The 13,647-nt window shown below is 37.7% G+C and overlaps 1 protein-coding gene and 1 long non-coding RNA gene across 4 annotated transcripts in view; one reads left to right on the top strand and one right to left on the bottom strand.

Annotated features, from left to right (window-relative positions):
- LOC114875030 (heterogeneous nuclear ribonucleoprotein L) overlaps positions 1-13,647 on the bottom strand; it is a 111,085-nt gene that overhangs the window by 62,562 nt on the left and 34,876 nt on the right. For all 3 annotated transcript variants that reach the window (XM_029184887.2, XM_029184890.2, XM_029184889.2), the window contains exons 4-5: positions 7,623-7,708; positions 6,753-6,849 (exon numbers count right to left, since the gene is read on the bottom strand). In XM_029184887.2, coding sequence (XP_029040720.1) covers positions 6,753-6,849; positions 7,623-7,708 — 183 coding nt within the window. The remainder of the gene's footprint in view (positions 1-6,752; positions 6,850-7,622; positions 7,709-13,647) is intronic.
- Positions 3,802-6,833, top strand: LOC114875031. The gene is made up of 3 exons (XR_003789188.2): positions 3,802-4,008; positions 4,897-5,367; positions 6,746-6,833. It is a non-coding gene; the product is annotated as an uncharacterized LOC114875031 (long non-coding RNA).

Genomic DNA, 13,647 nt, shown 5'->3' with positions numbered 1-13,647 from the left:
ACCGTTCACATTTATTATACACAACCGTTCGACACGGCTGAACGAGCCCCGATGTACGGACACGAGTTCACGCGTTAATTTCCTGCTTGTGAATCGCGGCATTATTCGGGAAACCACTTGATACCAAAACCGTGCTCGCGTGCATGCAGGTGTATACACTAGATCGTGTTTACCTGAACAATATCGTAAAATTTGCCGAATTTTCGGTGCAACCGCCGGCAGAAAGGCGATTTCCCGTAACGAAGCTCTAAATGGAGCGCTAATTAAACAAGGTGCTTCGATAAACGTTAAATTAATAAGTATAATCTTTCTAATTATTATGAAAAATTTTTAATCTTTCTTCAGAGAAATAGAGTCAGTTGCAATTCTATTTAAAATCAATGCCGGCTATGTAATCTTGCGTGTCAAGACGATTAAAGTGGTACAAAGGGACACAGTTCATCTCGCAGATCCGAAACAAGTCGACTTATTCAACGCACCGAACGTCTCCCAAAAATAGATGACACCCGGCATCCTCTGGAGACCACGTCCGAAAGATACGTGACACAAGAAAAGCATTGGGATCAAGAAAAATTCAAGAGAGAGACCATGCGCGATGGAATAAGCGAATAAACTCGGTCGAGCTGTCAATATTATGACACCGTACAGATTATCTATAACCCTTTTACTCAAATAGCGAGAAGAAAAATGGTTCAAGAACTAAAGAAATAGAAAAAGAAAATATGCATCCTCTTTGAAGTAGAAAATACTGCAGAAATAAAAAAGAAATTCATCTATAATAGGTTTATCCAGACATGCTAATTTGCATAGCCATCGTGGCGGCTTGAAAATACACCAAAGCCTCCTATTCGAATTGTAAATTAGCCTTTACATAAACTATTTAACCGGAAGCGATACAATGGAGAAACGAACACGGTGAAATGCGAGCGACGTTGAAACATATGAGCGTGAATTGTTAATTAGAGCGAACCGGTTCCTTTAACCCTTTCAGGGCGAGCATCACCGCAAGGTGTAAAAAATCAAAGAGAAAAGGAAAAGTATTTACGAGAATGAAATCTTAATTAGAATTGTGCATTTTTAAAGAGAATCATCCTCAATGTAATGCAGCTTCGAAATTAAACGGTGTTAATGGAAATGGCAGTAATATTATGTTTCTTGCTTGATTGCAAAGTTCATTTGCATTCTACACAATAGCCTCATAAATTCCAACGAACATGCGAGTATGCGGTCGTTTAACGTTCTATAAGCGCAAACACTGAATTACAAATTCTAGTAAATGGAAAAATGAGTTAATTCGTAATTTGAATAAATGTTGTAGAACCTGGTTTCTTTAGATTATTCATTGAATTTGCTACAAAATGCAATAATTATCACGAATAACACGTAGTTTTATAATCAGATTTTAAAAACTTTCAACGTGAAGTGTAAAAGAAGATTGAAAAATATTACAGCTGTTCGTAGGTCTATCAAAAATACATTTCATCGCGTAATGGCCAGGATAACGAGTCGTTCCATGAAAATAATTAAAAAATCCTCGACGAATACGACAATTACACGATATAATTGCCACGGAAATTTGCTGATAAAAGAATCCACGTTTCCTCGGAAAGAAAGTAGAAAACGCGATTGCACAGAAGTCAGCTCGCGAATCTTTTAACGCGAATGTCTAATTACAAGACGAAACCATCCAGCTGCCAGCTTGCAACACGTAAGCTTCGAGAAAAGCTTCATCCAGTTGGACGGCGAATCGCTCTTCCATTTGCAATTCAAATCGGTTAAACAGAGGTGAATTCACCGCGAGGGAACAGCACCGGGGTTGACTGGCAGGTGGCAGGAATTTCGGGAATTTCGCGAGAACGGGTTCAAAGCAACGTATGAAATTCGAAGCATGGTTTTAGCGGAATTTGTAAAGTCTTTTTCGTTGAAGATTAATTAGCTTGATATGGATTGCGCGACCAGAGGAACTGTTCTACTCGAGAGACTTAGAAGAGCTTATGTATTATGGAGCCAGGGAAAAAGTTGCCTCGTTTTCTGATGCACGTCCGAGTACATGGGTTCATTAATGAGCCATTAAGGGAAAACAAGAGTTGATGAATTTTGAGGAAATTCAATTAGAAGAGTGTTTAACAGGTTGCTTAGCAGATTGGAAATATGGTATGTCTAATAAAGTACGCGATAATGTAGAATAATGGGAATTATTAAAGATTTTAAGGAATAATTTTCTATAATTTAATGCCTCAGTTTGATATTTTCAATTATTACTGTTTCCTGAGATAATACAGGATGTTTATGTGTATCATTTAAAAAAGAAATAAAGAATTAATGATTAATTACTTGCAGAAATAATCTTTCAAAAACAATGTAATAAAGGATATCCTGTGCTCGTAAAATAAAAATTAGAGCTAAAATTAGATTTGTTGGAAAGTTCAAGGCTGTCCTCGATTTACCATTTTCTCGATTAATTACCAAAAGAATCGACGCGGCTTTACGAGGATATCGTAGATCGGTTTACCAGTTAGTACGCCGACATCGACATAATTAACGGCATTAACGAACTGTGTCGCATAAATTGCATCGTGCGGTATCCAATTAGCGTGCGCGTGCTGCCATGTGCATTTCATGAACAATATTTTCGCTGTTTACGCGATAACGAGTTCAATTAACGTTCGGGTAAAGAAACGTTCGCGTTCGCTAAAGGTAAGTAAGAGGAATGGTAAAATGATGTATACCTGGATTGAATCGTTTTATTAGATCCAAATCGGTCATGATTCACTCTGATAATCCGATTAACCGAGCAATGGTGGATCTTGATAGTGTCGTTTCGCGCAATTACGATCCCGCTTAATCGAACGAAACGATGATTCCATTGAGCCAACAGCGTTTCAACAAAGCTACGGTAAATCCGCGATAAAATTAAGAAATAAATAACTGGTGAATTATAAATTTTGCTCATTTTTGGGAATATTATTTTTGTAAATCATTGAATTTAACCAGCGCTGGTTAATTTTTGTCGACATTTCCTTGTAAAATTACTGATAATACTAAAAATCTACTTACACCTTCACTCTCGTTTCACCTCCTACTAAAAGAATAAAAGGACACAGGGTGGAATGGAACCATGAAAGACAGCGTGTCACCTGGCTGGTTACGGGAAAATCGAGAAAGAAAGAAGGCAGAACTAATGAAACATCGTTACAAGACCGACTCCCAAACTAATTTCCTGTTTACTTCGCGCCGTGTCCCTTTTAATCTCCCGACACTCCATCGGACAACGGGAGCTCGTATTCAGAATTTTTTTCGCCTGTGAATCCGTGTCCCGTCGCTCCGAAAACGTCAGAGATAACAGCGTTCTAATTAACCGGTAATCAAGCTGCGGCACTCTTAATTTTCGTTCGTCGAGCAGCGGGACGCTATCGGACCAGAGTATTCTTCGCTAATGGGCATTCGATGTTCTCTTCATTGCAAATTTCCAGGTTATTTTATATCAACGAAATTTCGTGAAATTCTCATGAAAATTTTCTAAATGATTTATCATTGAATTCTAGTGCTACTAAATCGAATAAAAATATGAAAATCGAACCAGCTGGATGGTGAAGATAGGTAAAACGTCGCGATAAAACGATCAACGGGACAGAAACGGCCGGTAGAAAACGAACGAGACGGTATAAAAGAAGATGAGAGGAAATAATTGCCAGATCGTTCTTCATTGTCACCGGTCGGTTAATGCGAATATTTGGTACAAACTGAAGTATAATTATAGAGGTGGCCGGAGAGCTAGGTAACTCGATCATTAGCTACGTGCTGCCAAAATGGCTTCACCCCTTGGTTAGACGCACAACCGACGGACCAAGAACCAGCTGCGAACCGTTAATGTTCGTAATCAGTTTGTACAACTAGTTGGTAGATTCGTTTGCGATCGATAGACCGAGGCCTGCGTGGTTCTTGTACAGATTTTCTGACGGACCTCAAAGAAACACCGCTCCAACTGCCACCCCCGTATAGAAAGAGGTAATAATTATGAAAAACTACAAGTCTAACATTGTCAAACGACTGTCATCGACAATTGAATTTCGTCAGAAAGTTCTGATACCAGTCACTCGAACCGCTAACAAGCGACCCCGTAGTTGCTCGACGTCGTCGAATTCTACGAGCAATCGAGTGGTTCGCTCTACGAAAAATTTCCAGTAATTGCCTTCAGCAAGTTCCAGGTTGTTTCGAGTGCAGTCGTTTTTCACGTTGACGATAACGCGATAAATTTTCGGTAAACATTCGTCATTTTTACTGGCCAACTTGGGCAATTACAAATACTATTCTCGAGTGCCTGAAAATGCAAGTAATAAATGGAACTGGGTATCGCGAAAATGATGAATTGTGTTTCTTTTTTTTAAATAAAAGTGTTAAATATAAGAATGATAAATCATCTCTGTTAAAAGTAAGATCGTGCACCGATGGAGCTCGTCTGTTTCGCACGTTTTTCGAACTATTCAAATTGACGTGAATAAAAATGCATTTACACGCGATATGCAGAGTGCACGTGGACACTGTTGCGTTCAGCACGGCAACTCCGTTCTGGAAATATTGCAAGGAACTCTGACAGCTTGACAAAGCATCGAAACGTGGCCGCTTATCGCTTAGCCTCCTCTCCAGCGGAGACGAGCGTGTAAATTTATTGAATGCAAACGATTTCCATCGAGCCTCGTGTATATTTACCCGTTACACGCACGTCATTACCAACGATCGACGTTTCCAGTTCAAAGGAGGAACTGTATTTCGAAGGACACTTGTGTTCGATAAAACTTCTGCAATTTGCATTTCAACGATCGATTTAGAATTTGAAATTTGAAAATGAAAATTAATTCTGCAATTTATTAATAATTTCACGATTTTCTATTCTAGAATTTAGGTAAAATTCCATAAGTATCCTAAATTATATGGTAGAATGCATCGATGTCGAACGGTCCTGTTTTAAATGGAGCCCTGGCCAGTAGCTGAAAGTATTTGCCAAAACGACGCTTCGCCTATAATGAAAATAGAGCCTAAGCCACTGCCCAAAGTACGAAATTGGATTTCGAGGCGGAGCTTGCGTGGCCAAATAATCCCACCCGTTTTACAACTATTGCCAATGGAAAGATCTGCCAAAACAACGTTTACCGTGCGTTGGTCGAATCGTACCACGCAAACATCTACACGAGAGAAAATAATCGAAATGGAAGTTTTTCGATTCGAACCAGAAATTAGTAATAACGAGTTACACTTTCCAATTGACGCTTGAAATCAAAAGCACGCGAAAACGTTGTCGTTCATTGGAAACGCGATGTTCGATCAGTCCACGATTCAACCAACTGAAACAAGATCTCAACTCGTTAGGTGAGAACGACCGGCTTTCACGCGTCTACCTATTCGAATCACCCTTTTTTTTTTTTCTCTCTCTCTTCTTTCAAACGACACGAAAGACCTCATTGCCTCAGGCCTAACGTTAACGCGCGTGATTTTCTTTTCACTCCACTTCGAGCGCACGGTTGCTGTTTGCACTGCGATCCTTTTCACGATGCAACAGACAGAGGAAAATGAAACGCGGGGGAAAAACGTTCCACGAGGAAAACTGGTAATTATTCTGATAGGAGATAAGTAAAACCCTCGAGGTGTTAAAATGGAATACTTTGATCTTTGATTTTAAACACGTTCAATATCGACTTAATTTTATTTAAAATAAAAATTAGCTTTGATTAAACCTAAGGTTGATTCATTAACGAAGGATAAAATGTACAGAGAAGAAAATAAGCCTCTTCAGTTTTCGCTGTTAATATTCATGAGAAAGAATTCAACGGAGAAACGGTTTCTCAAATAATGGAAACGCTCTAAATTCACGTTTCTCTTACGTAATAAGGACCCTGTATCCACGGTATCATAAAACTCGAGGAAATTCGCTGGTTTCATTCATTTTACGTGCTCGTTACATATTCCAATTACCCGCGGCACAAGCGGCCGGCTCCACTGACGACATTCTTTTCAATATTTCAACCGGTGTCTAATTAGCAAATTTAACAAATACGACTCGAAAGAATGTTCCTTTTTCCCCCGGTTTCAAATGTATTCTCACGGATGAAACTTCAGAAACCCGTGTGGTTCACTTTAGAATTCCTTTTCTACCCCTTTTATCATGATGTTCTTTTGCGCCCGATATTGCGCGAGGTGTGTAGGTGTAACGAAGCTAAAAGTCCCTCTAAATGAACCGCTCTTTATTTTTAGTATAATTGTTAACTGTTTTCTCGCAGACTAATTAAAAGCATTCAATCAAGATATTCAATTAAAAAAGTAACCTTATCTTTGATACTCTCTATTAATATTTTTCATTCGCACTGGAGAAAAATATTGTAATTTTTATACTGTATAATCAGACAGAAAGAAGGCTACTGCTGTGGAATTGAAACAGTTCAGAAAGTGTGTTTGCTTTGGATGTTTCAAAGGATTAATCTTCTGTGGTCGAAATGTTCCTTTCAGCTACAAATTTAATTAAGTACTCTTAACTAGAATGTTTATGAAATTTTTAAAGCTCCATAAAAAAGAGAAACTTAACATACAACGAATTAGTGCAATGAAAATTAAAAAAGTATGATTAATAAAAGATAGAAATAATTTTTACAGAGTCAAATCTGTCCCTATCATGGCACTTAACGAGTTAACAATTATTCTAAATCGAAGATACTGAAGATCAAAATATTAATAAAAGAAAATTGATTTCAAGTACTCACCTTGGCGAAGTCGATCTTGAGTGTGCAACAACCAGAGTATATGTCTGCTCCGTGAAGTGTCTCCTTCGCCCTGGTTGCCGATTCCACCGAGTCGAACGTGGTTACCGAAGAATTCAGTTAAGAATATATAGAAGTATCTTGCAAGCTATCGATCAACGGAAATCATCTACGAAACGGATACTCGAAGCAAAGAGGATCTCTGTCGTTCAAACGGAAATGGAAATGCTGCTAGATTCTTGGGTGAAGAAATTTTAAATAACACACTTTTGAAGCAACAGGCTACACAATTCAAGATATTCAAAAATAGATAATTTTTTTAAGGGCAATATCCTATCAAAAAAAATGGAATATAAAATAAATTTGAAATTTTGTTAATTAATCAACTGAAATATCCTATCATTATTTTTAAAAAATTCCCAACGATTTAAAGAATTAAACTAACTTTAAACATTTCAGGACAACGAACCTATTTAAAGTACAATATGTAAAACTTTCGCGTGTATCCCGGTAGTTAACCGAAGGAAAAAGGGGGTCATTCATTCGTATGCCAGGAGTTGCTTGGCGATGTTCAACCGGAAGCATCAGGAGGCTTAGGGATAAGGTCGCTGGACCGGAAGATCCTGTAACCGAGTCGTGGCGAACGCAACTTTTGCTTATAAATCTTCATCACATTGTAACGCTGGCACGTGACCGACAAACTTTACCGATTCCGACAAAAGAAAGAAGGGGAGGAAACGGAAGGGTGTTACGACGGGGATCCTCTTTCGAGCTTAAAAACCCATTTATCGCGGTTCGAGAAGCCCGAAAAAAGCTTGACGGCTCGTAAAACGCGATCCACCTTGAGTGGACAGATTGCATTGCAAAGGATATTCCACCATCGCTTGAACGCCATTCTTCTTGAAGATGACGATACGCTGAACTTGCCCGCTGGGTGCACTGATCGTGTGTAATACTTCCTGCAAAGAGAAATATATTTTTCAAAAATTATCGCTAAATTTATTTACATTCTATGCATGCCTGATTCGAACAATAAATTCGATCTCCACACGAGAGGGATGTAAATCTATCAATAATTATGCATCTGCCCTGTCCTCCAAATATTTATGAATTTTAATAGCCCTGGCTGTTCGATGATGGAAAAACTAACAAACAACCGCTTAACCTCCCGATGTACATTGAATAAAAACAATCAATTGCCAAGAATATTGCGCGTGTAGCAAATTCTTTTTCATTTCTTCCCCGTGATATTGATCATGAAAAGAACTTCAATAATCTTCCCACTGGTACTTTGTTTGAAAAAGAAAAATTTAGTGTTCGAAGGGGAAAAAAGTGGAAGATAATTTACGACACGGTTGGAAACGTTTCTTTCTGATAAAAACAAAGTCGAAAAATCGAGTCTGAGGAATCGTCGAGTTAACTCGATTAAATTTCGACTGAAGGTACATTTGTTTTTCCTCTCCGTTGTAAACATTCACGATATCACCGGTGAAAATAAGAAACGGAGAATCTAATCCTGTTTCCAAGGAAAGTGGGTCGTTTCTTTCTGTACTTCATCCACTTTTTTACATTCGCTATGAACTGCCAACGAAATATTTTCTACTGTTACCAGTCGGTCCTCGTGTATGGTCGTCGTGTGCGAAAGCAGGGAATAATAGAACGGTTAAATTGGATACGGAAAACTTTACAAAATAGGTAGTACGAGAATTCGAGTGAAATTTCACTGGATAGTTTAGTTTGTAAATACTTAAAAAGGAGAAGCTAAATCATTTTTAAATTACATAGACAACGTTATCCAGGGGCTTGACACAAATTAGAAAAGGAATAGATGAAAATTTCATTAAATCCTTGAATTTTCATTATTCCCATATGTAGTCGTGTGCAAGGTAGACTTCCTTTGGTTAAAAGTAAATATGGGAAGCCTCTTATCACTTACATTAGACCTGAGTTTGTAAATACTTAAAAAAGAGAAACTAAATAATTTTTAAATAATTACTTAGACAATGCTACCCAGAGGCTTGACACAAATTAGAAAAGGAATAGATGAAAAATTCATTAAATCCTTGAATTTCCATTATTCCCATACGTAGTCGTGTGCAAGGTAGACTTCCTTTGGTTAAAAGTAAATATGGGAAGCCTCTTACCATATACATTAGACCTGAGGAAGGAGAAGAGCCTTGGGAGATCCTTAGGAGAGCCTAAGTTACATACTCCTACATTTCCTCTTAACCAACAGAAGCCTCAGCTGCATATCACTATACATAATTTTCCTTAATAAATGCTATTATATCTTAACAGCTTCAAAAGAAATATCACACACCCCAGTGTATCTAAGGAATATTCCCTACATCTGATCATTAAAACCCACCAAGAGAAAAGAAATATGTAATGAAATCATTCCAAAAGTGATCTTCTTTGTACTCGAACAAAGAAGAACCACACCAAATGCGTTTCAATCGTAAAATGGAATTGTTAGAATGTATTTTTAAATGTGTTTCAATATAAACGTCCGCGTAAAATGGCTGGCGAACAGCAAACAGTACAGTGTTTTGCTCGACGAAAATGCACGCGTCTACGGAATCAGACTTAATTATCCGGCGTTTCCATCTGGAACGAAGAATGCAAGGCTCCTTTGTGCAGCCCGAAACTCGGATAGGGAGATCTTTTGTTGTATCTACGGCGTATATAGCGCGGTGTAAATTCAATACCATCGTCTTTACCTCCCTTTTTCTCGCCTGTCCCTGTCTCTCGTCGATCTTTAACAAAGGGAACCCTTTCTCGCTTAAACGACACCGCGAAGAAGCGGCCAGGAATCGTGATAAGAATATAGGTAATCCCTCGACACGTTTCTTTGTTCCGTTAGAAAAGTATTCGCTCGCAGAACCCCGTCCGGGGGGTAGAGCGTTAGAAAAGTAATAGATGGAAAATTAATTAAATATCTCTACGTAATCTTTTTTCATCCCTGGGAGGGGAAAAATTGAATATTATACTAATACTATAAAGTGAAAAATTTGGAAATTTTTCTATCTTCTAGAATTAAATTTGTTCACAATGGTTAACGTGTTAATCATGCAAAATTAATTTCACTTTGGATCGTTCATAACAACAATTCTTTCATAAATACTGTACAATTATAATAAATCTCATTATACCGAGTGATTCTCCAATAAGCGTAAAATTAGTTTAATTAGTCAGCACCAACTATAATGAGAACGAAATGCTGCGTCGAATACCCGTCGTTTAATATATATGAATGTAAATAAAGTTAGAAAAGTATGTAATAAAATTGTACGAGGAAGAAGAAAGACTGTAGGAAGGGGTGCATTCAAGGCGACCTAATCAAAAAGATGGCCGATTAGAGTGAAAGACACTGACGAGCAGCAGCAGCCGTCAAAGAAGCGACGGAGGAGACTAATGAAACCTCGAGCTTGTTTGAATAGCGGACGAAATTGAGGAATACATGTTTCGCTTTATTACCATGAAGACAGGGGACTTTGAAGCTACTTTGAAAGGTAAAAATATCCCCTGCAGCTTCGTGACTTAGTCAACGTTCAACACTGATGCACTTAAGAGCCGATGTGCACTTAAGATCAACAATAACCACTTCATCAATTCAAAATTAAATTAAATATTTCCTTACACTATTATTAACAAATTGACTACTATAACGTACACTATGAATTCATGGATAATACAAATTTTACTCCAAGTGGATAACAATAAAAAATAAAATTTTGAAAATATCCTGAAGGATCCCTTTTCTTCAATTCGATTCAATTCGAGAGATAGATCTGATCTCATGGTACACAGATAGCTGCACTTAACCACCTACTGTGAACAACTGGAATCAAGTTCTCGATGCTAGAAAGTCTCTGTAACCCATCCTCACCATTTCGATGACCTAACAATGGTAAGGTCAGGAGGCAAGAAAATGTCGATTAATACTTAACAAAGGAACTAATACGTGAAATGGTTACATTGTGTGTTTAGAGAATATCTTAGGAGGAATTTTATATCACAGTTAGACCCTGACAGGATACAATGGGTCTTCTAGTCACGAGCTAAAATCCGGGTTCACGATGTACGTGAAAAGATTCGCGAAGAAATAGGGAGCAACGTATACTAGCTGCTTGTGAATTATATATGGACAGATTGTATAAGATGTGGAGGAAAGTTTTCAAAATACATTTTATATCAAAGCTATACCAAAAATGGTTGAATTTTTCTTCTCTAGAAAAGATAGAATAATTTTTATATCCTGCATTTATAATTCAGCAACATCTTGTATACCATCATTCACGATAAAAGGAAGCGGCTGTTTATTTCGATTCTATCGATCGAACTTTATAAATGCCCGAAGATTAATCACATTAAGCCGTCAATAGCCAGTCTGATGAATTAAATAAGAGATGGAGCTCCTTTTGTAACGATCCACCCTCGACTGATACCCCCTGGCCAGGGCTTTTTTATTATTCGGCTCCTCGAATCTCGTCCCAATCTCATTCACCCGGTTGCAAACGTGTGAAAAAGTGATGAAGCGACACAATTACTGCGTCAATTTACCCCGACACTGTTCGAGAAACGTTCTGCCCGCGTCTGAAGACGATGGCAGCAAGAAAGGCAAGTATTTCCCTGGAGAACAATCTCTACGATATTCTCGTGTAGGTGTATTCATTACGAGAAGCCTCCTGCAGTCTAATAAGCATGACACCTGTGTCTATGAAACATCAAATTGAAGTTTTCTTAATTATTTTTAATATCAATATTTTATTTTCAGAATTCCTGCTTTCTCTATATCGTCATTTTTCTTGTGGAAGTCTATGTTTGGGTGCAAATGAAGAAATTGAAAGGCAAGGAAACCAAGGAGCTTATAAATTCTCTCTTCCTCAATTATGCACGCACGCATGCGGAAACAGAGCAACGAAAGCTATTTAGTTTCGAATAAAAGGATGCACGAGACGGATTTCTTCATTTTTATTCGTCCAGGGAAATTTCATGCAAGGAATATATAAATTGCAAATACACCGAAGACAGTGAATATATTTGAAATTTTCATAACTGATAAACTTGCATATGTAGCTCATATGACATTTGTAAGGAAAGAGATACGTCTAACTCGAAAGAAAGAACAGAAGAATCAAAGTTCATTTGCTTTCGTTTCATTGGAAATCGTATTTCTGTGGCTGACCTGCCTCATCCACGGTGGATTCTCGTATTTTTCTTCCGCCATTTTTCCCGACCCGGTATAAATATCGACGACAAATTATACTAGTGCCGTATCCTCGACGGACTGGCTACAAAACGAACATCCGGAAGAAAAGCAAACACTCGAACAAGATTCTGCTTTTAACACACATGTCAAATTTCCTGGTGATATTTCCTGAAAATCGGGGAGGTCGAAAGGAAACTTTATCCAATTTTTGAAAAGGAATGGCAATTCTTTAACACTCGAATGTCAATACCTGGGACCGTTTGGAATTAAATACAAAATTTTTATTTACAGTGATTGATCTCTTTTACAAATACAAGTAACGCGAATAATATATGCAAATAGAAATTACAAATAACAATTTCCTTACAATGAAATCAAATTTCTTCGCCTTATAGTAAGTATACGTCCGATCAGCTTCGAAGTCGGACTGAATACTGATGAAAGACACAGTAGCATAGATATCTCTCTAATGTAATCAAAACAAACTACACCGAGCATCGACTCTGCAATGGCGAAGACAAACAAACCTGAACATCAGCAGCAAAGTATTAAATGAAAATTTTCCTTCTTTCGAGCTCTTAAAATTGTATTAACTTGGTTGATTTTACACCAATTTTTTATCATATTTTCAGTGATTTCTAAATTTTTCTATTGTATAATAGTTTCGAAAAATTCTAAAGGGATTCGGTAAATATTTCTTGATTAACAACAGACAAATCTCTCTATTTTTCAACAGATACGTAGGAAAGGTGGAGTTTTTAAGAAAGCTTTTATAATGACCGGTTCGAAGCACACCGGAGACAAGTAATCGGCGTACGAGGGGATCTCTTCGGCATCTCCTATCCTCATTTTTATTCTACACCAGCCGGATCCACGAGTTTGACCTACCTCACGTACCAGTCACCTTCGCCTTCCCTTCATCTTCTTTCCAACCGTGACTGATATAAACGCAACTGGTAGGTTAACTTTAGAGAAGAGCATCAAAGGATACATGTATACACACGTGCACAGCTGTGAAAACCACGACAACTGGATCTCTCGTAATTCCTATGAGCTCTTTAATCATGAAGCATGCCATTCTGAAACTAGGCACGCCGTACATCTTCCCAGTCACATCAATGAAGAAGCTTGGAAAGATTAAAAAGAACACGGACGAGAGAATGAACGCGTCGAGATGCGTTAAGAAACTCCCTGCTAGATTCGAGGCTCGAGTTTTCTTACAAAATATTTTTTTTTTTTATGCATTCCTTTCATTTTACCTTGAAATTAATTCCTCTGCTAGCCAAACTTGTGATTTAAAATTAAAATGTAATTTTAAATTCTGATTTTCTAATTTTCATATTAATTCTTTGGGGTGTTATCTATCCACTCCAGATGAGCTCAGTGTTTTATTTTAATGTTAAATAAAGTTTGCTCGTATTTGTATACTTCTACAATGATAAATAAAAAGAAAATGTCTAAGTTTTCTTAATACCTTTAATGGCTTTTAACGTAATTTTCCTCAAGTTCTGCTCAGAATCATATTTAACTACTAATGAAACTGGCCGTGTAAGATAAGCAAAGGCCGTGAACAAAAGAAGGAACATTGAATTCCACCGTTGCTTTGTGGTATTGTTTTCAATGCAAATATTGAACTTTCTTTGGCCAGGTCGAGCTGTGTCTTGAGAAAAGTCGAAAATTCCGGTG

Source organism: Osmia bicornis, chromosome 13 (assembly GCF_907164935.1).
Source record: "Osmia bicornis bicornis chromosome 13, iOsmBic2.1, whole genome shotgun sequence".
In the NCBI taxonomy this organism is placed as follows: Eukaryota; Metazoa; Arthropoda; class Insecta; order Hymenoptera; family Megachilidae; genus Osmia; species Osmia bicornis.
Note: the sequence above shows the minus strand (reverse complement) of the source record. Positions and strands in the feature narration are given on the sequence as shown.